The sequence below is a fragment of the Ursus maritimus genome, unplaced genomic scaffold, assembly GCF_017311325.1.
Source record: "Ursus maritimus isolate PB19 unplaced genomic scaffold, ASM1731132v1 scaffold_10, whole genome shotgun sequence".
Classification (NCBI taxonomy): Eukaryota; Metazoa; Chordata; class Mammalia; order Carnivora; family Ursidae; genus Ursus; species Ursus maritimus.
The window spans coordinates 79,037,500-79,058,807 of NW_024423344.1; the positions used below are offsets into that span (position 1 = coordinate 79,037,500).

The window sequence follows — 21,308 nt, forward strand, 5'->3', positions numbered from 1 at the left end:
GGCACGGCTGCTGCTGGGCACGTTTGTCTGCATCGCTGAGAGAGACAGCGGGCGGTGTGGCCCAGTGTTCGCACGCAGCAGTCAGCCCAATGTGAACAGCTGGTGCAGCTGGTGAAGGGAGCTTTTGGGGTCATTTTGTGGCTTTCTGTGTGTTTTAATGTACTTGAAAACAAGCGATTACAATGGGGGCAGGATGAACGCAGGACCAAGGGCTGACAGGTGGGCTGGGGGTCTCCCTCGTGTCCGTGTCCCCTTGGGCTGTGGCCCTGAGAAGGCCCTGTGTCCCCAGTGGCCTCCTCGGAAACGGTGTTTCCAGCTCCTTCTGCGGACACCTGGCCGAGCCTCCTTTGCTGTCTGCTCCAGCTGCCCGTGGGCCTGCGGCTGAGGACAAGTGCCACTGCCTCTGGAAGGCCGGCGGGCAGCTTAGAAGTGGGGCTGGGCTGTCAGGCTTACTGGGTCTACTTCACGAACAGCTCCCACCGTCCTGTGCCCAACAGGCAGTGATGGCACCCACTGCTGTCCCACCCCCGACCTGGGGAACCCCCGCCCCATGGAGGGGTCAGACCCAGAGAACCGGGCTGAGGCCGTTGTGCAGTTGGACCCTGTGAGTGGACCCTTCCGATCTCGTCAGGGGACTTGCTGGGTGGGTTGCCCCCAGCTGTCAGAGGGACAGAGCGTCTGCCAAACCTCCCATCTGGCTTCCAGATACAAAAACACTGGGAACAGGGTTCAAAATCTAAATGCCAAACCTCTTAACCCAAGAGCCTGGGGACATGCATTAATCCATCAGCCTGAAGTCTAGACGCCTGGGAGCAGAGCAGGGGACCTGCTCCGAAAGTGGAGCCCTGAGGGCAGGGGGCTGCCAGAAAGCAAACCCTTCCCGACGGGCCCAGCGCTGCCGGCAGGGTCAGGGCTGCCTCCGGAGCCCCAGCCTCTGAGCCCACGTGCCCATGCGCTGAGCTGGGGCGGGGGTCGTGGGGAGGACGCCATCTCCACGAGGAGGACCCGCCGCTGCCTGACACCCCCACCACGCAGAATGCAAAGTTGCCGGCCTACCTCGGGGACCAATGTCCTTGCAGGAGGGATGGGAGGCGACATTTGGAAATAGACATGGGGGTGGCAGAAGTGGGAACAACCGAGTAACGTGAATCACGTTGCACAAGAAAGTGCGGCATCTAAAAAGACCGGGGTCCAAAAATGCCAAAAGGAAAGGAGTGCACGCGTGCATGTGTGTGCAGATGCTCCCGGATTACACGTGAGAGGCGGCTTCTGGGGCCACCTGAGGGGCTGGGAGTGCTACTGTGGCTGAGGGCTTGGAGCCCCCTGCTCTCCACACACCACCGTGGACGCACGAGTTTCAGAAGCTGTGCGCCTGCGTCCCATTTGCAATAAGGATGGAATCACAAGTATTTAACGTAAAATCTGAGCGGGTGCGCTGTTCACCTCACCGTGTTTATGGTCTCATTTTCTTCAGTGCATGCATTTTTCTGCAGTGAGATGGGGAGACAGTCTACTCCTTTCAGGAGTCCTGTGAATTTTTGCTTAAATGTTTTATCATCAACCTGTAAATAGACCCACTTCCTGATTCTCAAGGATGGGCTGGGTTCTCCTAAACTGCCAGCGTGATGGAGCCCGGGTGTCCTTGCGCCGCCCCCCCCCCCCGGCTCCTCCCCTGGGGCCGGCCTCTGGCTCCCATGGTCGGCGGGACGTGGCTCGGCAACAGTGAGCGTGCCAGCTTACCTTTGCGGGCCTCTGCTCCTGAAGGGCATGCTGGGCGCCATCCCCGCCCCCCAGCCTGGGCAGCCCATCCGAGGGGCCACCCTGCGCGTGGCTTTCTGCCGCTTCCCACTGAAAAGCCCCAGCAGCAGCGAGGGTTAGTTCAGTTACTGGGACCCTCCTTGCCGGCCGCCCCTGGATCTTTTGCCCGCCAGCCGGCGTGAAGCCTTCACACTGTCCTGAGAAGCGAGGGGGTGACCCCGTGGGCTCTGGGGGCCACCGGCCACGCTCGGAGGCCACCGCGGGGCCGGCCCCAGCCAAGCCGCCAAAGCGCCGTGTTAAATGTGAAACACCAACTGCTCTTTTATTCACACCAGATGCTACTTCAGAAAGACTGTGTCTGAGGTTATTTTTAGCAAGAGCGGGCGTTCTCTCTCTCAAGACTCGCCGCCAGAGACACCCCAGCCACGGGGAGCGGCTCCGTGTCCTTAGCAGCGGGCCCGGTGGAGCAGGTGGGGGCCGAGGCTGGGCCTGTCAGGCCCGCATGACAACTGCAGACCACGTGGAAGGAGATGCGGGAGATGCACGCGGACCCTTTATTTCCCGGTTTTCTCAGGCACTCGTTCCAAACGGGTTGGTTTTTAAGATCTAGTGTGATTAAAAACGTCGGCTGGAGGTTAAGCGCGTGCTTCCGGCTGCCGGTGTCTGAGGCCAGGAGCGGGCGGGCACACGCCCTGTCCACGCACGGCCGTCGTGGTTAGCTTTGTCGGCATCAGTGAGCGAGCAGCATTAGTTGTGCACAGAGTGAAATACACGGACTGTCCCCGAGACTGTTTGTGCTGCTGTTTGGAGCCTCGGGGCGACAGACCCAGGGTGGGGCCAGTGATGCCCTGGGGTCACGTGAGGGCAGGACAAACATCCTTGTGGGACAGACAGTGCATTTCCTACAGCAGGTAGTTGTGACATCAGGGGGAGGAAAGAGTTAAAATGTAATTATGGCCAATTAGGCACGGCGCACACCAGGAGGGCCGTGGGACAGCCAGAGCTGGACGCGGCTCCCCGCAAAGGGACAGTGGTGGGAGGGCTTTACTTCTCCTCCGTGGACAGGCGATACAGAGCTTCACCCAGACGCGCCAGCTCTTCCTTGTGCTCCAGGTCCTGGTACAGGCCCGTGGGAACCGCATCCAGGCCGTGCAGCAGCCCAAACAGGCAGCCCGCGATAGTCCCTGTGGCCCCGCTCTCGCCTGGAACAGAAACACAGGTCCTCAGGGGCCCCAGGGTCAAGGCCGACGGGTGTGGCGCCGGGATCTGGCACTAGCCACTGCCTGTGGGTCCGCCTTGCCAAGGGACCATCTCAGAGACCCTCTGGGCAGCCCCCTCCCTCCCTCTTTGCACACCCTGACACGTCTGAGTGTGTGCAGATGCCCGTGCTGTCCTGGGGTCCGGGCGCTCGGGGAGACCACGTCTGCGGGGCAGTAATGGTGTCAGGACCCGAGGGGCTCTGATGCCCACGGAGACCCCGTGCTCAGCACGAGGTGGTGCTTGCCAGGAATCCCCTCATTTCACACCCGCGGGAGAGAGCAGGCACCGGGAGGCGGGGAAATCCCGCCTGCACAGCCGTGGGACAGTCACGGCCACTCCTGGAGGGCTCGAACCGGCGGCTGCCTGATGTAAGGTGCTACAGAGCTCTCTCTGGCTACACAGTCCACAGAACTGTGTGGGGCCCGTACGAGCAGGACCCCCACTCTTAGCCAAGCAGCCTTGAAGGAGAGGGACGCTCACCCCGGCTCCTGCAGATGCCGTTTTCTTATGAGCTCAGACTCAAATGGCCACTCGAGGCAGCACCCCGCCCAGAGAAGGACACACATCCAGGGGGGTCAGGAGGCCGGTCCTTTGACGCCTGCAGCCCTGGACATCCCAGGAGGGTGCTTTGGGGTGAGAAGAGGGTGCTGGTCGCCCGGAACCCAAGACCATTAAAGAAGGCGATCTCACCTCCGTGACACATGGCCCGGTGGCAGAGCTCCGTCCAGCTGTCCCCAGCTCCTAGGAGAGCATCGTAGGCAATCATGGGGGCATCGTGGCCCCGCCGGCCCCCTCGGCCTTCTGAGCTCCATTTTCGGTAGGCCTGAAGGAAGAGCCGGGGGTCAGGGTCATGCATGACAGTCAAGCCAGTGTCAGCTGGAGCACATGCTTCCTGGATTCGTCCAGGGCCCTGCTGTCCACGTACTCGCTGCGCACTTGTGGAGCACCGTCTGTGTGCCGGGTCCTGCCCCAGGGCTGGGGGTGACCGTGCACAGGAAAGAGCCACTTCTTACGGCTCCTATGGAGGCAGACATTCCAAAGACAAACAATCCTGACCACATGTTGGGGTAGCCGCCAAGTCTACAGTGATAGAGCCCACGCAACCCTCGTCTGAGCAGAGCATGGGGCAGCGGGTGCCAAGGCCCTAACGCAGGGCTGGGTGGTGGTTCCAAATGAAGCCCGGCGGGTGCGCGATGAGCGGGAAGGCTGGAGAGAGCTGGGAATGGGCAGGGGCCGCGAGGTGGAGACTGGCCGGTCACACCCCTGTGCCCTGGCCACAGATTCAGTGCTGGTTGGGGCAGTAGCACCACCACCTGCAGGACCGCACATGGGGGCCTTCCTGCATCCGGGGAGGGGGGGCATGGGGGGCACACAGAGGGCCGGTAGGGAGCACCTGAGGAGGAAGGGTGGGTCTCCCCCTCCCCCTCCCCTTGCACCCTCCTGACACCTGGAATGCAGACGTGCTGGCCGGAGCTGGAGCAGCCAGCTTGGACGACAGTGGTGCCCTCAGAAGGCAGAGGAGCCACACAGAAGTGTCCTCAGCTCCTCACTGCAAGGGACTTCCCACTCTGCTTTGGGATCCGTGGACCTATGGGTAATAAGTGTCTATCTTGGCTAAGCCACGCTGACTCAGTGTTTTCCCTTGTGCTACCAAACCCGATGCTGACAACGTCAGCCAGTTAGGGGTTGTCTCAGCACAAGGAAGGGTGACGGTGTGCACGACCTCATGCATCGTGTACACTTTTAAGTCCCAGTGCCTAGAAAAAGTGAAGTGGAATAGAACATCTTTAACAACCATATTTTCAAATTATTTAGCACATACCACGCTTTTAATGAGAGAAAACAGAAAAATAAAAGTTTTATCTGTTTCAAACATGCTTCCTCCAGGAAGGTTTCCACCCCCACCCCCACAGCTGCTCCAGGCCCCTCGTTGCTGTGGGGGGAGCCCCCCAGGCCAGGCTCTAAATGCGGCAGAAACACAGCCCCACTGCCGCGGCTCCTCAGCGGGACCCTGGGCAGTGGGGCCCAGACAACTCCTGTCCCCACCCCTCAGATGTGGGAAGACTTACCTTGTCCCTCTCCTCTGCATCATAGCGGTCGGGGAAGGTGGCTTTGTTTCCCGTGTCTTCGCTGATCTTTCTCTCCTCCAAGTAAAACTGCCATTTAGCTTCAAAGTAAAACCAGTGCTCCTGGTATTCTAAACATAAAGAATAGGGTGGGCTGCACACGAGGGCCACCAGCTGGGGCGTGGGGGCAGCGGGTGTCGCGCGGGCAGGAGCAGGAGGTGGAGGGCTGAGCCCCACCGCGGCGACGGCTCTGCGGCTCGGCAATGCTTGTGTCTGCACCTACTTTGAAACCATAGTGAGGAAGGTGGAGATGGGGGACAAAGTGACCCCAAGCCTTGCTTGACTCTGTTCCAAAGCCCAGGTGGGATTGCAGTCCTTCCAAGAGCATCCTCTTGAAAATTCCAAGCTGTATCCCTTCCCTGACGCAACCCAGCCTGGGAGGAGACGTTCCTTTACTCCCGGCTGACCGCCCAGTGCACAACCCTTACTCCTGACCAACCACCTGACGCCCAAGCCCCAGAGGTGTTGAAAGGACTTGCAAAATCACAGGGTGACGAGGACGTTCATGGCAGCAGCTACGCGGGTGCCGATATGGGGGCACGAGCCCCTGGGTGTCCCTCTGGCGGGCAGCTGGGCCGGCACACTGTGGCAGCCTCCTTGCCAGGATGAGGGAAGCTCCTGGCCCATGAGGCACAGCCACTGCTCTGGAGAGAGGGGACGGCTCGGGGGCTGGAGAAAGGCCCCGAGACAGGTGTTGGGGTGGGGCTCCAGGTCCTGAGGGAACCGCAGGGCCCTGGAAAAGCTGGCCCGAGTCTGCTTTACAAAACTAAAAGTAAAGCCGACCTAAGGTTGAGGCAAGATGACAGGGTCAGACGGGAAGTCCCAGCTGCCCCGCAGGGACGAGGGCTGGGCCTGCGTGTGGTCACCTCTGCCCTGGCCATTGGGCAGCCGACTCTAGGAACAGAAGTCCAGGCAGGAAAGCAGGGAACTGATTTTCCGTTGTCTCTACTGCCAATGGGCGTTGTCCCCACTAAGCAGAAGGCCCTGGAAGAATCGAACATGATTTTCTCTGGATAATTTTGGGTTTCTGTTAAAAAGGGTATGTGTCATAGGAGGTCATAAAACTCTAGGTTGAACACATTTAAAATCAAACAAAGAACAAAGTGTCAAATTTTCTGACCAATGCCTGTCCTCCCCATTACCGTCCAGGAGCATCCCCGATGGCTGCTCTGTGAGAAGTCCTGGGGGAGGCCAGTGCTCTGGGGGCCGTCCCTGACACAGCGTGAACGCAGTCACTGCATGGCCCACACTTGGCCTTGCTGACCTGTCTCTCCCAGGTGGGAGGAGGTAACCACAGACAGCCTCGCCTGGTGCAGAGACCTCCGGGTAAGAGTGACTTAAGCCAGTTGAAAAGAAGGCCAGCGTGGAGCTCTGTTCTATAATTAAGTTTATAGGGGGACACTTCAGTTCATGGTGGACACAAGGTTCTCTGCTTCCCATCGGAACGGGGCCCGGTGGATAAGAGTTTCCCAGCACTACAAGCTGGCAGAGGTCTCCTTGTCAAGTTGTTCTGGAAGCTTCTCCAAGATATTTAGAATGAGTCCCCACTCGTCGGAGGGTGACAGTGACTCATGGGTTTCCTGTCTCAAGACCTCAGCCTCGGGCTGCCCAGAAAACCAACAACTTTGCTCCTACACGCACCCTCAGCTCCCTCTGCCCCGGGACAAACATGGCAACTCATGCCAGAAATCCTCCTGGACACCTTCAGAACATCTGCATGCAGCTCCCGTCTTCCTAGAGGGAGAGAACCCTGCGGAGGGTCGGCGGCCCAAGGAGAAGCCGTGGGCTTCCTAGTCCTGCACCTGCTTCTCGCCTCTGGTCCGCCAGGTCACCACCACTCGCCCAACTGCCAGCAACACCACAGTCCCCTAGGACCTCTGCCGGACAAGCTGATGGACACCCCACTGGTGGCCAGGAGGGTGTGTATCCTTTGACAGTGGATTTGGGGTAACTGAGGACAGACAGACATTCCTGGGTATAGATGTCACCAGTGGGCACGGATGCCCATCTGACCTTGGTGGCAGCAGACTTCGAGTCAGGCAATCCGCAAGGTGGAGGAGTAGTGCAGACGTCAGTGTGGGTGTCCCTCGTCCCTCTCCGGGGAGTGGGCTACTTAAAGACCATCGAACTGGAGTGCACACTCCTTTCGTCTCTCCGCTGCCATCAGACAGCAGGAGGCCCGGGCTTGGGGTGCAGCGGCTTGCACTGCACCAGGTCTCCTGGCCACTGGGGTCCCCCTGGGCAGGTGCTGCCCTCTGCCAGGGGTGCCTTGGGCCCTTGGTTTCACTGTGGGGCAAATAAACCTCAAGCTGTCTGGGAACCTGGTCTGTCCAAATGCACTCTGAGTTTGAATCAGACAAGCCCGTTCAAGTGTGATAGGAGGGGAGGCCAGGCTCACCTGCCAGGTGCCGGATGGTCTTCTTACAGTACTCCTCAGCCAGCGGGACCGTCCGCATCATGTCCCTGCCCCACTGTTCCAGCGGCTTTCCTTGTGCAGCGTACGATGCAAACAGGGCCGTGCACAGGGACCCGAGGAAGCCTGCAGGGCAGGGCAGAACAGGAGAACGACAATGGCATCTGGGCCACGCCGGCTCTGAGCTCAGCGTGCTGGGCCATGGCTCTGTGCACGCTGGACTTGTTTCCTGCACAAAGGGGTGCCACACCCCCAGCAAGGGCTGTCGTGGGGGCAGACGGTCCTCAGCACAGAGGAGTGCCCACCAGGCCAGCCCGAGACTCACAGAGACTGCAACCACACGGGAAAAGGCACGGCCATCTCCAGAGATGCTCTCGGTGGCTCACTGGCCACTCTGGAAGGCATCGCTACGGGCTGAAAGTGAGTGTCCCCTTCTCAGACCCATTACCGTTTGGACCACCTGCCATCGCCTGCCCCCTCTTGGGGGGTATCCAGCGTTGAGGACGTGCACAGGTTAATATGACCGCGATGCTTGCTGCCAGTGGTGTCTGGAACACTGGACAGGGCCCAACATGCCTTCCCCGGTGTTGCCCGCAGACCATCAAACCCTCAGTGTCCCTCAGTGTTTCATCAGATCTTCCGTTAGAAACAAATTGTGTGAAACATTTCTTTAATAATAGGGGGCACTATATCAGCCAATGTTCTAGAGGTTTGGGTTCTGGACCCCGAGTCTCGTGCTCCCCATATTGTCTCCAGACACTCGGCACCGTCACGGTTGGAGGTTCCTGTGTTTAGTCCGCCTCTAGCTGAACTGCTAGCAGCAGGTGCACAGCACGGAGTCCCCCCAGCCAGCTGAGATGCCGCCAGCTGCCCAAATTCTCTGCCTTTCACACAGACTTAAGGGTCTAAAGAACACCCACAAGGGTGTTGCCAGGAGGGCACAGTGTGGCTGCATCAGTTACAGGGGACATTGAAAGTGGCCTTGAGGGGATGCCTGGGTGGCTCAGTTGTTAAGCATCTGCCTTCAGCTCAGGTCATGATCTCAGGATCCTGGGATCGAGCCCTGTGTTGGGCTCCCTGCTCAGTGGGGAGTCTGCTTCTCTTTCTGCCTGCCACTCCCCCTGCTCGTGCTCTCTCTCTCAAATAAATAAATAAAATCTTAAAGTGGCCTTGAAAGAGAGAACAGTCTTGGGACAGTGGCTGGCCATCTGCGGACTCACAGGGGTGTGGGAGGGCGTGTTACCCACCTTGCCATGATGCAAGGGTGGTTACAGGTTTCTTTTTAAACTTAGGAGCCGACTGCCCTTCTAGGTCATGACCCATGGTCAGGTGCTGGGGCCCCGCCTGTGTGATGGACGTGCAGCGGGGAACCCTGGGGCGTGGCTGGTGCCACTGCCCCCAGGAGCACGAGCCAAGGGGCCCATTGTTCCCCCCACTGTCTGCTCATGAACAAGGAGGCCTGGCTCCAGCGCCACAGTCTTCCCTGTGACAGGTGGGGAAACAGGCACGGGCGGTGAAGTGCAGCTCACGTGGCCCGTGAGTATTGGTCTGGTTCAGGCCCCCACGTGGGCGCAGCATGTGGCAGCAGATGATGCCCAACACATGTGATATAAATGCGGATGCCCGTGACGTCACCCCGGAGCCTAGCCTAATTCAGATAACTGGTGCTTTCTTTCGTCCTGGCGCAAACGGCACTGCACCTGCTGGGGATGCTTCCTTCTCCAGCATCACTGTGGTCAATGCCAAGCCTGCTTCTAGATTGAAAACAGAGCGGAAGCAGAACTGAAGATGGAAAAGCCCAAGTCCGCCCACAGGTAGACGACCCACACGGTGGGTCTGGTTTCTGCGCGGGCGTCGCTCGCGCAGCCTCACCTGTGGGGTGGTTGTGGGTCATCCTGCCGCACTCGACACTCACTTCCACCAGCGTCTCCAGGCGCTCCGGCTTCCAGTACCGCATGCCGATGCACATGGCTTTGGTGGCGGCTCCAAACCCAGAGCCTACATGGAACACAGAACACCCAGTTTCAGATGTTGGCTCCAATGGCCCCACCTCTGGCCACCAAACTCTCACGAATAACCCGAAAGTGCAAACACGTCCATGTCATGTTTATCACAGTGTCATTTAAGTGAGTGAAAAATCGTCAGATGACCCAAATGCCCAACAGAATGAAGTAAGTAAACTGCAAAGCCTCCAGGCACTGGGATTTTACTTTGGCAGGAAACACGGGATTGTTGATGGCTTGGGAGGTGCTCAAAACGTGCTCCCCCAGGAAAACGTGGCACACAGAGCTGCAGACCCAGCATGCTTTAACCAGATGCATCCTCTCTCTTTGAAGAGAGTTTCACGGACTTGTGGCTGTGGCACAGCCAGCTGCACGGGTCTCGGTCCCCGCCGGTAAGCTGCAGCGCGGCCTCCTGGATAAAGGTGGTGGGCCTGCCCGCCAGTCGCTCCGAAGGGTTCCAGGCACCCTCCAGGTCTGGCGCCACAGGCCCATAGGCCTTTCCTGGCGTTGTGTGCGCATGGAGTCATGCGGAATGTACTCCTTCCTGCCTGGCGTCTTCCACCCACGGTGACCACGTCGAGATGCCCCCGGGGCTGTCCTGCCAAAGGATTGACTTCTCCTCCCGCTGGGCGTACTGCGCAGTGCGGAGGGGCTGCCGCTCTGTCCGCCCACCTGCGGACAGATGCCTGGGCTGTTCCCAGTTGGGGGTGGGGGGTGATGGTGACAAATAACAGCACCGTGAACACTCCTAACCAAATCTTCGTACAGACACATGCCTTCCTTTCTCTCGGGAGACTCCTCGGACCACAGCGCTTAGCTCCTCCGACACATGAGTGCTCACCTGGGAAGGAGCTGCCAGACCGGCTTCCCAAGTGGCCGTGCTGCTCTACGTTCTGCTGGCGGCTCCTCTGCGCCCTGGATGCTCTTCGCAGGCTCTCCACTTCAGCGTGCTCGGCGCGGTCTCCCTGCGAGTTTAACACGGGTTTCCGAGAAACTACTGGTGCCGACCATGATTTCATGTGCTTTTTGGCCACCCCCGTCTCTTCCTTGGGGAATTGCTAGCTCAAATATCTCTCATTTTTGTTTTGGGTTGCTTGTTTTCTTATCATGTTCTACGAGTTCTGAGTATTTATCAGATGTGTGCTTTGCAAATATTTTCTCCCAATCTATAGTTTGCTGTGTTATTGTTTCAACAGTCTTCTGGGAACAGGATGAATTTGGGGAGTAGGTGTGCCCTTCAGTCCCTGGGATAGTCGTGTACGACTGGTTCTCTTTCTTCTTTAACTGGTTGGTAGAATTCCCCAGCGAGGCCATTTCTTTCATAGATACAGTGCTATTTACGTGATCTATTTTTTCTCGAGTGACCTTTGGTAGCTTGTGTCCCTCGAGGAACTTGTCCATTTCGTCTAAGTCCTTAAATGTATTGGAACAAATTTTTAATAACATTCCCTTATTTCTCTCAGAATGTGCAGAGAGGTCGCCTCTCTCACTGGGCGCTGCTACTTTGGGTCGTCCCCTTTTGTCCGGATCAGTCTGGCTCCAGGTTCAACAACATCTTCATCTTCGTAAAGAATCAGCATTTGGTTGCGTCCATTTTCTCTATTTCTCTGTTTTCTGTGGCACTGATTTCCACTCTGATCTGCAGGGTTTAGCTTGCCCTTTGTTCTCCACTTTCTCACCGTGAATACTGAGGCCTTAACCTTGAACTCTGATGCCGGGGTGGGTGTGTCTATTTCTCTTGCTGTTCTACGTCGTTGTTAGTACACAGATGCTTGGGTTTGCCGTGTCTTCCCAGTGAATGGGTGCATTGTCATGATGGAATTGCCTTCTTTTCCCCTGGCAACGGTCTTTGCTCCAAAACTTGCTTTTTGTGAAACAGAGCCACACCAGCTTTCTTCTGCCTGCTGTTCACATGGTGAACCTTTCTTCTCCCTAACCCACCTGTGCCTTCATGTGTAAAGTGCATTTCCTGTGAGCGGCCTGGAGCTGGGACTTGCTTCTTCCTCCCAGCTGAGCCCCTGCCATTTACTTGGAGTCTTTAGACCATTTATATTTGATGTGATTATTGATGTGATCTGGGTCAAGTCTGTCATCCTGTTCTTTGCTTCCTTTTCTCTCTTGTCTGCCTATTTTGGGTTGAACATTACTGAGCAGTGAGATCAGCTGCCAGTCCCACCATGTAAAGGGCAGCGCCCGCCACCACAGGGAGGAGCCCTCAGACCTCGGCCAGCTTCTCTGGTCTGGAGTTGCCCAGGAGGACAAAACACAGGGACACGAGGTTGGCGCTTTCCTTTCTGGAATGAGAAGACGCAGGGAGACCTGCATTGGTAGCAAGCTCTGGTCTCCCATGGCGGTGGGTCCCTCCTAAAGCCGAGGTGGGGTTCGTGCTGCAGGGGAGACCCGTTCTCTCCCCGTGGGCCAGCTGCACTGGCAGGGTTGGTTAGGGCCGTGAGATGCTCAGTTTAAGCAGTTCAGGGAATTCACTGCATACCTAGAATAGGGAAAGGTTTCCCCTAATGAGGTGGAGAAATCCAAGGCCGAGGGACAGCCTCACACCTGGTCCCCCCAGATGGGAGCATTCTGGGCTGGGACACAGGTCACTTGTGGAGGCTTCTCCAAGAAATATTTCCAAATGATTCCACTTTCTCTGTGGTTTGCTTATTAGTTATAACTATTTTGTGATGTTAGTAGTTGCTGTGGGGCTGAGTACCCGCCTCTAACTTACCACAGCCCGCCTCATGCCTCGGACAAGCACCGTGTGGCCGCTCGCTTCCACCCTCCCCAGCCAGCCTCAACCACACTGCGTCCAACTCCTGCTCACGAGCGCTTTATAAACCCGCAGTACCTGACTAGTTTTTGAAGTCAGTGCTCCTTTAAAGAGATTTCAATAAGAAGTTACAAATTCTTCCCTATTTACTCATGTGATGATGATTTCCATCGAAGTTCTTTTTGTGTGGATTCCATTCTGTGTTAGGTTCCTTCTGCCCAAATGATGGTCTGTCCCTTAGCCTTTCTCACAGCGTGACTGCTGGTGATGAAGTCTTTAGCTTTTGTTTGCCTGGAAAAGGCTATTTGGCCATCGCTTCTGTAGGATGCTGTTCTAGGAGTACAACTCCAGGGTGAAGTGTTTTCCTTCTGTGCCTGCGTCACGCTGCTTCCGACAAGAGACCCGCACCCTCCTCGCTGTGCTGTCAGCACACAGCGCGCTTTTCGCCTTATTATCAGTTGTGAGCAATTTGCCGCGTGCCATAGTGTAGTGTTCTCCGTGTTTCTTGTGCTCGATAGTTACTGAGTTTCTTCAATCTGTGGGTTTACAATTTTCATTAAATTTAGAGAGATTTTGGCCCCCATTTCTTTTTTTCCTTTGGTTTTATTAGAATTCAATTTAGTTAACATATGATGTATTATTAGTTTCAGAGGTAGAGGTCAGTGGTTTATCAGTTGCATACAACACCCCGTGCTCACTCCATCACGTCCCCTCCTTAATGCCCATCCCCCAGTTACCCCATCCCCCACCCTCCTCCCTCCAGCAGCCCTCAGTTTGTTTCCAGGAGTCCAGAGTCTCTCATGGTTTGTCTCCCTCTCCGATTTCATCTTGTTTTATTTTTCTTCTCTTCCCCTATGAGCCTCTGTTTTGTTTTGTTAAATTCCACATATGAGTGAGATCATATGATAACTGTCTTTCTCTGACCGACTTATTTCGCTCAGCATAGTACCCTCTAGTTCCATCCACATCGTTGCAAGTACAAGATTTCATTCTTTCTGATGGCTGAGTAGTATTCCGTTGTACGTATGAACCACATCTCCTTTATCCATTCATGTGTCGATGGGCATCTGAGCTCTTTCCACAGTTTGGCTAGTGTGGACGTGGCTGCTGTGAACACTGGGGTGCAGGGGCCCCTTCGGATCACTATATTACTGTATCTTTGGGGTAAATACCCAGTAGTGCAATTGCTGGGTCGTAGGGTAGCTCTATTTTTAACTTTTTGAGGACCCTCCCTACTGTTTTCCAGAGTGGATGCACCAGCTTGCATTCCCACCAACAGTGGAAGAGGGCCCCCTGTCTCCACAACCTCGCCAACACCTGTTGTTTCATGTCTTGTTGATTTTAGCCGTTCTGACTGGTGTGAGGTGGTGTCTCATTGTGGTTTTGATGTGTGTTTCCCGGATGCCGAGAGATGTGGAGCATCTTTTCATGTGTCTGTTGGCCATTGTATGTCTTCTTTGGAGAAGTGTCTGTTCGTGACTTCTGAGATTTTGGCTGCTAGTTCTTCAAATCATTTCTTTGTTGCCCTCGCTCTGTCAGGGACCCTTTCACAGGCACATGAGGTCGCTGTGAGTCGTCTATGGCTCACTAGTGCTCTTTTCATATTTTTGGATGCTTTTTTCTCTACATGTCTGGTTCTGGGTTGTTTCTCTTGCTATGCCTTCAGACTCACTGTTTTTCTTCTAAAATGTCTAATCTGCTGTTAATCTCAGCCAATGCATTTAGAAACTCAGACATTATAGTGTTTTTTCTGGAAATGTGATTTAGGTTCTTTTTATACATCCACGTCCTTACTTAACTCTTTCAGCCTTTGGCATACATACTATTTTATACCTGGTTGATGACTCTAACATCTGCATCAGGATTCATCGGTTTTGATTTATTGATTTTCCTCTTCATTATAGATTATATTGTCCGCTTCTTTTATGCCAAGTAACATGATTGGATGCCAACCTCAGTAGAAACCCCAAGGGGGGTCCAACCTCAGTATAAACCCCAAGGGGCAAGTTCGTCCCCTATAAACCCAGAGGGATGGTCTGGGACCCCAGGAGCAGGTGCCCTGGAGGCAGAGACCCTGGCGATGTAAATATATCACCATAAACACATCAGAGCACCCTGGAGACAGACCTTTATGCTGCTAGTATATGTGTTCCTGACTTTTTGGCAAAATACAAACTTAAAGGGAAAGCAGTTGAAAGTATTCCTTAAGGGGAAGCCAGGATTGGTGTCGAACAGACGCCCGGGTGGCAGGTGCGGCACAAAGGAGCCCCCGCCAGTCCCTCTGTCGTGCAGACCTGCACCGCTGCGGGTTAGTGGGCGACACGCGGGTTAGTGTGCAGACTGCTGTCCAGCATGCGCTTTACGCGGAGGAGAAAGCACCCCTGACCCTTCTCGTTGAACGGTGTGTGCCAGGCGAGGAGGTAGTTGTCCGGCTTCAGCTGTGAGCAGCCTTCAAGGGTGGCTGGATCTGCCCAATGTTCCGGAAGCTTCTCAAGGACTTCCACGTAGCGTTTCACCATCTCCCGGTACAGGTCGTCCAGGCACCAGTAGTCTGGGGAGAGAGGAGTAGGACAAGGTCAGACTGAGCAGGAAGGGCGGCAGCCCCGTAAGCCCGCAGGGCAGCAGGGACAAGGCAGGGGGCAGTAAGCTTCCTGACCCCGTCGGTAGGAGAGGAGGAAGCTTTAGGGGACCCACCTCCCACGGTCCTGGCTCCCTAGAGACACGTCGCATGCACACAGCTCACTAGATTTTATGCAGAATTCAGATATTATAGTTTGTTGTGCTTCTCATTCTGGTTACACAGCAGAGTCTAGACAAAACCCACAGTCCTCATCTCCTGCTGACAGTTCTATCCACGGCGAGGACAAACTGGCCTGAAATCTGCCCGTCCCTTGGGCTTTCACAAACCCACATCTCCATACAGGAACCTGAACCTCTGCGCCTCCGTTGGCCTCTCCCTCCTGTGATGCAGCCTAGTGGACTCCCAGTTCGTCCCAAACTGCACCCAGTGTGTGACGGCGTTCTGGGGACAAGCGCATTCTCAAGTCCCTGGAGGATCAGGGATGTGGAGGGCAGAGGCGCTAACGCGCTGCCCTCCAGCTGTCTGGCGGGCATTGCCCCTCGCCGGTTGCAGGTGCCCCTGCCAACACCGTCAGTCCTGTCGTGTTGGGGTTCCGGGAAGGCTCGGTGGTTATGCGACTTGCCCGAGACCAGAGACTGTAAACGGAGTCCGACTGCAGGCCTGGGCGTTGCTGTCGTTAAATAAATGTGCAGTGTGGCGGGTGCAGGCCACGTAGCTCCAGACGGGGCCTCTGATTTGCCTTGTTCCATCAGAGAGCAGGGCCAGGTGGTGGAGGGACAGCTGGGCCAGTGGAGGGCACCACTGTGACTTGTACAGCTACCAACAAACTCCTTCTGTACCCAAACTGTATTTCAGGCCTTCGGGCTGGCCTCAGGAGCCGGGATTGCCCCTCTTCTGCTTGGGGCACATACCCTAACTTTGGGGGGTGTGGGGGAGGGGAGGACGCTGGGAGGGAGCCCCCCTCTCGGCCACCCCAGGGCCAGGATCCCCTCATGGGGGTGAGGGAGACAGGCACACTGGCCAAGTCTCTCCCTGCTCCGGGATGAAAGCCGCCGTTCCTGCCGCCATCAGGGCCAGTGGGCCCTCTGGCCCTGGAGTTGGGGCTCTGGAGGCAGGACTTCGTCTTCAGTCCTTTTGTCCCCAACTGCACACGGCTGGCGCCGTGTGGGACGTGCCACGCATGGCCCAGGTCTGAGTGGGGATGGAGAGCCCGTGGCCACACCCAGTGGCGGGAGGAGTGGGCTTTGCAGGGCACGCGGCTGTGGGGGCATCCTGCCTGTGGGTCACCAGCACCTCCCTTACAAACAGCCTTTCTTAACTCCATCTGGGGTGAGTGAGCCTGGCCTTTCCGGAGTCCCTCAAATAATTCGTTTTATTCTGGAATCACATCCTTCTAAAGGAAAAAAAAATAAACCTCCCTAAAAGCAAAGAAGATGTGGTCCATATATACACTGGAATATTACTCAGCTATCAAAAAAGAATGATTTCTCAACATTTGCTGCAACATGGATGGCACTGGAGGAGATAATGCTAAGTGAAATAAGTCAAGCAGAGAAAGACAATTATATGGTTTCACTCATTTACGGAACATAAGAAGTAGGAAGATCGGTAGGGGAAGAAAGGGATAAAGAAAGGGGGGTAATCAGAAGGGGGAATGAAGCATGAGAGACTATGGACTCTGAGAAACAATCTGAGGGCTTCAGAAGCGAGGGGGGTGGGGGAATGGGATAGACCGGTGATGGGTAGTAAGGAGGGCACGTATTACATGGTGCACTGGGTGTTATACGCAACTAATGAATCATGGAACTTTATATCAAAAACCAGGGATGTACTGTATGGTGACTAATATAATAAAAAAATAGTATTATTTGAAAAAAAAGAACTACAAAAAAAAAAAAAGCAAAATGGCAACAAACAGTCTTCAGTTTGTTTCAGGTTAGAATTCAAACTAGAAACAGCTTTTTCTAAAGCTGCAATGCCGTGGTTCCTCCACTTTGTGACGTGGCTTTTCAGCTCACTTTTCTCCGCCTTCCCATCCAGTCTCCCCTGAGACAGGGTGGCTCATGAAACCCCTGTATGTCTCCCAACCAATGTCACCATAAAGAAAAGGCACACCACCCATATCGAGGGGCTTCATAGTAAAAATGTCAACTTTTCAAAATGCTGTTGCCATCAGGGAGCCCGTGATGGAGGAAGAGAGAGGGGGAGTCTGGACGGCCTGGTCCGCTCACACGTGGGCCAGGCCCCACGTTCCCCTGCAAGTATGGACACGCCCATGGCACCTGCCGTAGTCCCTGGTGGCTCATGCCCCCACTGCTCCTGTCCGGCCACAGCAGCTGGAGTGGCTGACCATCAGACCAGGACACTTAGAAAGACAGGCAGTAACTATCTTGCCATGAGCCACCTTCCCTTAATAATTGATTACGTGCCCGCGCTGCCCCACTTGATCTCACTTAACCCTATGACGAAGGCATCATCGTCCCAAAGTGCAGGAGGGAAAGCCAGCTCAAGAGTTTCAGGGCCAGGGAGCGCCAGGCCCCAGGGCCCCCGAGGTGGAGCCCCCTTCCCATCCTTGGGTGATGGGCACAGGGCCACACGCACAAGGCAGCCTGTGGTAAGTGTGTGTAGTGAGCTCGCGGGGCACGCTATGGAGACTGGATTGCCCACCCGGCCTGTGGGGCACGGGACACGGCTTTGGGGGCCACTATCTGATCTCGCCCAATTCTGTACGTTCCAGAGACATGGCCCAAAGTAGGAGGTCACACAGGCTGTCCGTGACCCTGCATCTCCCTCACAACAGCAGGACCCCATCATCTCACAGCGCAGAACAGCAGGACGTACTTCAAAATGCCAACCTGTGGTCCCGCTTTGTGAAAGTCTGCGGGTCTTTGGGAGAAGTAGTGAAGAACCACTGTCCATTGGGGCCCTCGGAGTCCCTGCGTGGCCATGACTGCAGGTGGTCGGGACAGTGCTGAGAACCTTATGTGTTGGAAGCAAGTTATCTGGGTCCCGTCCCAGCTCAGACACTCACGTGGCTGTGGGGCACTGGGCAAGTTACCTGACCTCTCTGCGTCCGTTCCTCTGTCTGTAAAACTGTAATAATGATGTCAACCTTCAGGGTGATGTGAGGGTCAGATGATGACACATGTGGGACCAGAACATACCGGGCAGCACTTAGCGCCGCGTCAGGGCTGGCGGTCCCTGTGAACGGGGCTCAGAGGCCCCTTTATAGGCCACAATTTGCTATTATTTAATAAAGATTTTACGTATGTATGTATGTATGTATGTATTTATTTGTCAGAGACAGAGAGCACAGAGGGAGAGGGAGAAGCAGACTCCCCGCTGATCAGGGAGCCAAACATGGGGGTCAATCCCAGGACCCTGGGATTGTGACCTGAGCCAGAGGCAGACCCTTCACTGGCTGAGCCACCCAGGAGCTCCCACAATTTGCTATTAATTGAAAAAAAAAGATCCAGCTGTTTGACAACTACATTTAAATAAAATTTCAACTTAGATTCTTAGTGACTTGAAAAAGATGCCTGCTTGAGTTTCTGGAGGCTCGAGTCAGGGGTGATCCTCAGAAGTGTCCCCTCAAGGCGGGCAGACCAGAGGATGCTGGGTGCACAGCCACCCCTGCGGCCGGAGGCGGGGGCACGTCTCTGCTGGGAAACAAGACCCCAAATACCCCCATCCTCTCACATGCACACATTTCACACTGGGGCAGATTATGTCCTATTTCTGTCAAGAGGGCTTAATCTAATCTCAGCACGTCACGGTCAGCTGGCCAGTGCAGGCACGCCGCGGACTCCGCCATTCACAAAAGAGACAAGGGCAGACACGGAGAGGACATGGAGAGACACCCGTGGAGGGAGCAAGGACCGGCTGTGCGCAGCCCGAATGAGGCCGGCTCTGCTGGCGGGGCGGGGGGGGAACGCGAAGTTCTCGGGCCGGCACCCCTGCTTCGGGTGAGTCTGAGCACACGAGAAACTGGAGATCCTCGATGGCACAGTTGTGCAGACTCAGGAAGGCGCCTCACCCCCCAGTGCGCTGTGGCGCTATCTTATCTCTTCTGGTGCCTCGGCCGTCGCCCGGGTTATTTTGGAATGGGCCACGGCGCGGTCGGCATTCCTGCAGGATGAGCACAGAGCTAAGCTGAGTGCGCCCGGGGCCCGGGCCCAGCCTCATTGCCTCACCGTCGCCCCCAACACTCGCTCTGCGGCCACATGCGGATGAGGCGCACAGGCTGTCAGCCTGAACCTTGTCGGGAACGGTGCATGACCCACCGCGGCTTCCCTGAAAGTCGTGCCAACTCGCGATCCTGCCGCGCACCTGCTCCCCGAAGAGCACTTCCCCTCCCCGCCCCGTCCAGCCGAATTCACAGCATCTCCCCAGGACCTGTTCTGTTTACGCGGGTATCTGAATCCTGTTTTGGGAGGTGGCATTTTGACTCAAATTCGTTGGGATTTAGAATTAATCCCCAAACAATATCTTAATGGGGTCCAAATTTCAAACGGGCTTATTATTTTGTATTCTTTTGAAATAAAATCAGAGGGCTTACTATCTGCAGTGAAAAGTTGAACCCTCTCCCAAAACAGCCCCAAAGCGAGAAATTCAACTGGTTTAACTCCGGGAACACGGGGCTCAGCCTCGTGGACAGTTTACAGACACAAACCAAGAGTCACGATTCCAGAGGCTGACTGCAGACAGGCAGAGGGACACGACCCATAGGGGCCGCGAGCAGGGACACTGCTGGCTGGGAGGTCAGGGGTTGCCGTGGCAGAAATGCCAGGCACCTCCAGGGCTCGGGTGCCCAGCAGCGGGTGCTGGCGGCTGAGGGCGGGGGAGGGGGGCTTACCTGTGGTCAGGGCGCCGGCCGTCGTCAGGTGCATGATGGTGTTGTCACTCACCGGCCACGTCTCCGCGGAGAGCAGCAGGTGGTCCAGGTCCGTGCTCGTCTGCAGCCCCTCCTGGACCTTCCTGCCTGAGGCACTGCTGTCCCTGCGGGCGTTTCTGTGCCCGAGCGCATCCCCCACAGCCCCCAGCAGCATCGCAGCCTTGAACTTCTCCATGTGGGAGTCCGCTCCTCTGGCCGCGCACAGCCTTTGTGCTTCGCGGCAGCGGCCTTCAGTGCGCCCCACTGACCTCTGTTTTGGTCATTGTGCGGCTGTCAGCAGCTCCCTGAGTGGCCAGGCACGCCTTTTCTGTCTCTGCAGGTGGCACCAATGAGAACTGCTCCAGCCCCCTCTGCTCCCCGTGCCTGCCGAGGAGCCACGTGGACAGCGTCCCTCCCTTCCGCATCAGCACAGGCACCAGCTCTGGGCAGAGGAGCCCAGGGCTTAGTCAGCGTCGCAACAGCTGCGGCCGCCTCCCCGCAGAGCGACGACCTCTGAGCGCTGAGCCCTTGCCAGAGTTCTGGAGACGTGCACACGCCCAGCGTGCCGTCTGACTGCTGCCCCGCCCCCAGGCACCCTGTGCTTTCTGCCCCGACAGCTTGGTCTTTCCTCACGTTTCCAGTAAATGGAATCGTAGACTCTCTGTGGCCTCTCTGGCGTCTCTCACTAGCATAACACTGAGTTTCATTCCATGCATGGTTTTATTTTTTGGAAAACTTTTTTGATTACACACTGTGGTTGGCAGAAAGCCTCGGCAACGTGCGGGCCAAGGAGAGGTGCGCCTCCAGCGCGGGTGCGAGCGGCCGGCTCACCGTTCGCGCACAGCAGGCAGGCTCTCCTGCGGCGGCTGGGCTCTGGGCGCGGACTCCTGCCGTGCCGAGGACGCTCCACGGCGGGAAGCTGGGGTGCGAACGTGCACATCAGGCTCTGGGGCTGAATCAGGAGTTAGCAAGCAGTGTCCCCGCCCGCCGCTGGCCCCGCCATGGGCCTGCGCTTCCCCCTTGGCCCCTGGGACCTGGTTACTCATCAGACCAGAAGTGGGACCCATCACCCCTGGATCTGGGAAACACGTGTGATAGAAATAGCAATTCTTTCACTAATAACAAGATGCCGAGGGCACTTGAGCTCAGGGTGTTTAGTCAGTGTTACCAAGGAGGCTCTAGAATATTCTTCCAGCCAGCAGGGTCCTGCGGGGGGCCGGGGCGGGGGGAGGCACGTGCGCTCCCTGTGCAGCAGGACAAGACCGTCACTGCACTCAGATAAGCACCCAGCACGGGCGAAGGGCATTGTGGGAACAGCTACACGGAGGGCCTGTGGCTCATTTCTTCTGCTGCCTCTGAGGCTGTGGAAACCTTTCCTGAAGTGGCCATGCCCTCCGGCCTGTGTGGGCACTCCCTGTCCTGTGGGGCAGCATTCCCGAGCCCGGCCATGTGCCTGGGGCCGTGGGCGCCCCTCCCCCCACGCAGCCTGCTGTCTGAGGGCTGGAGTGCTGCACTCAGACGTGCATG

The 21,308-nt window shown here is 56.4% G+C and overlaps 1 protein-coding gene across 3 annotated transcripts; it reads right to left on the bottom strand.

Moving 5' to 3' along the window:
- Positions 1 to 139: 139 nt before the first annotated feature.
- Positions 140 to 20,343, bottom strand: ADPRHL1 (ADP-ribosylhydrolase like 1). 3 transcript variants are annotated; one of them, XM_008684948.2, is made up of 7 exons: positions 19,764 to 20,338; positions 14,714 to 14,878; positions 9,430 to 9,555; positions 7,543 to 7,683; positions 5,088 to 5,215; positions 3,709 to 3,841; positions 140 to 2,960 (listed from the first exon to the last, which is right to left on the bottom strand). In XM_008684948.2, the coding sequence occupies exons 1-7, from the start codon at positions 19,975 to 19,977 to the stop codon at positions 2,803 to 2,805; spliced, it is 1,065 nt and encodes a 354-aa protein (XP_008683170.1). In that variant the 5' UTR covers positions 19,978 to 20,338; the 3' UTR covers positions 140 to 2,802. The 3 variants fall into 3 exon arrangements, with proteins under 3 accessions (XP_008683170.1, XP_008683171.1, XP_008683169.1); XM_008684947.2 differs by having other exon boundaries at positions 2,927 to 2,960; positions 3,499 to 3,841; positions 19,764 to 20,343; XM_008684949.2 differs by lacking the exons at positions 14,714 to 14,878; positions 19,764 to 20,338 and adding an exon at positions 10,402 to 11,285 and having other exon boundaries at positions 2,917 to 2,960; positions 3,499 to 3,841.
- Positions 20,344 to 21,308: the final 965 nt, after the last annotated feature.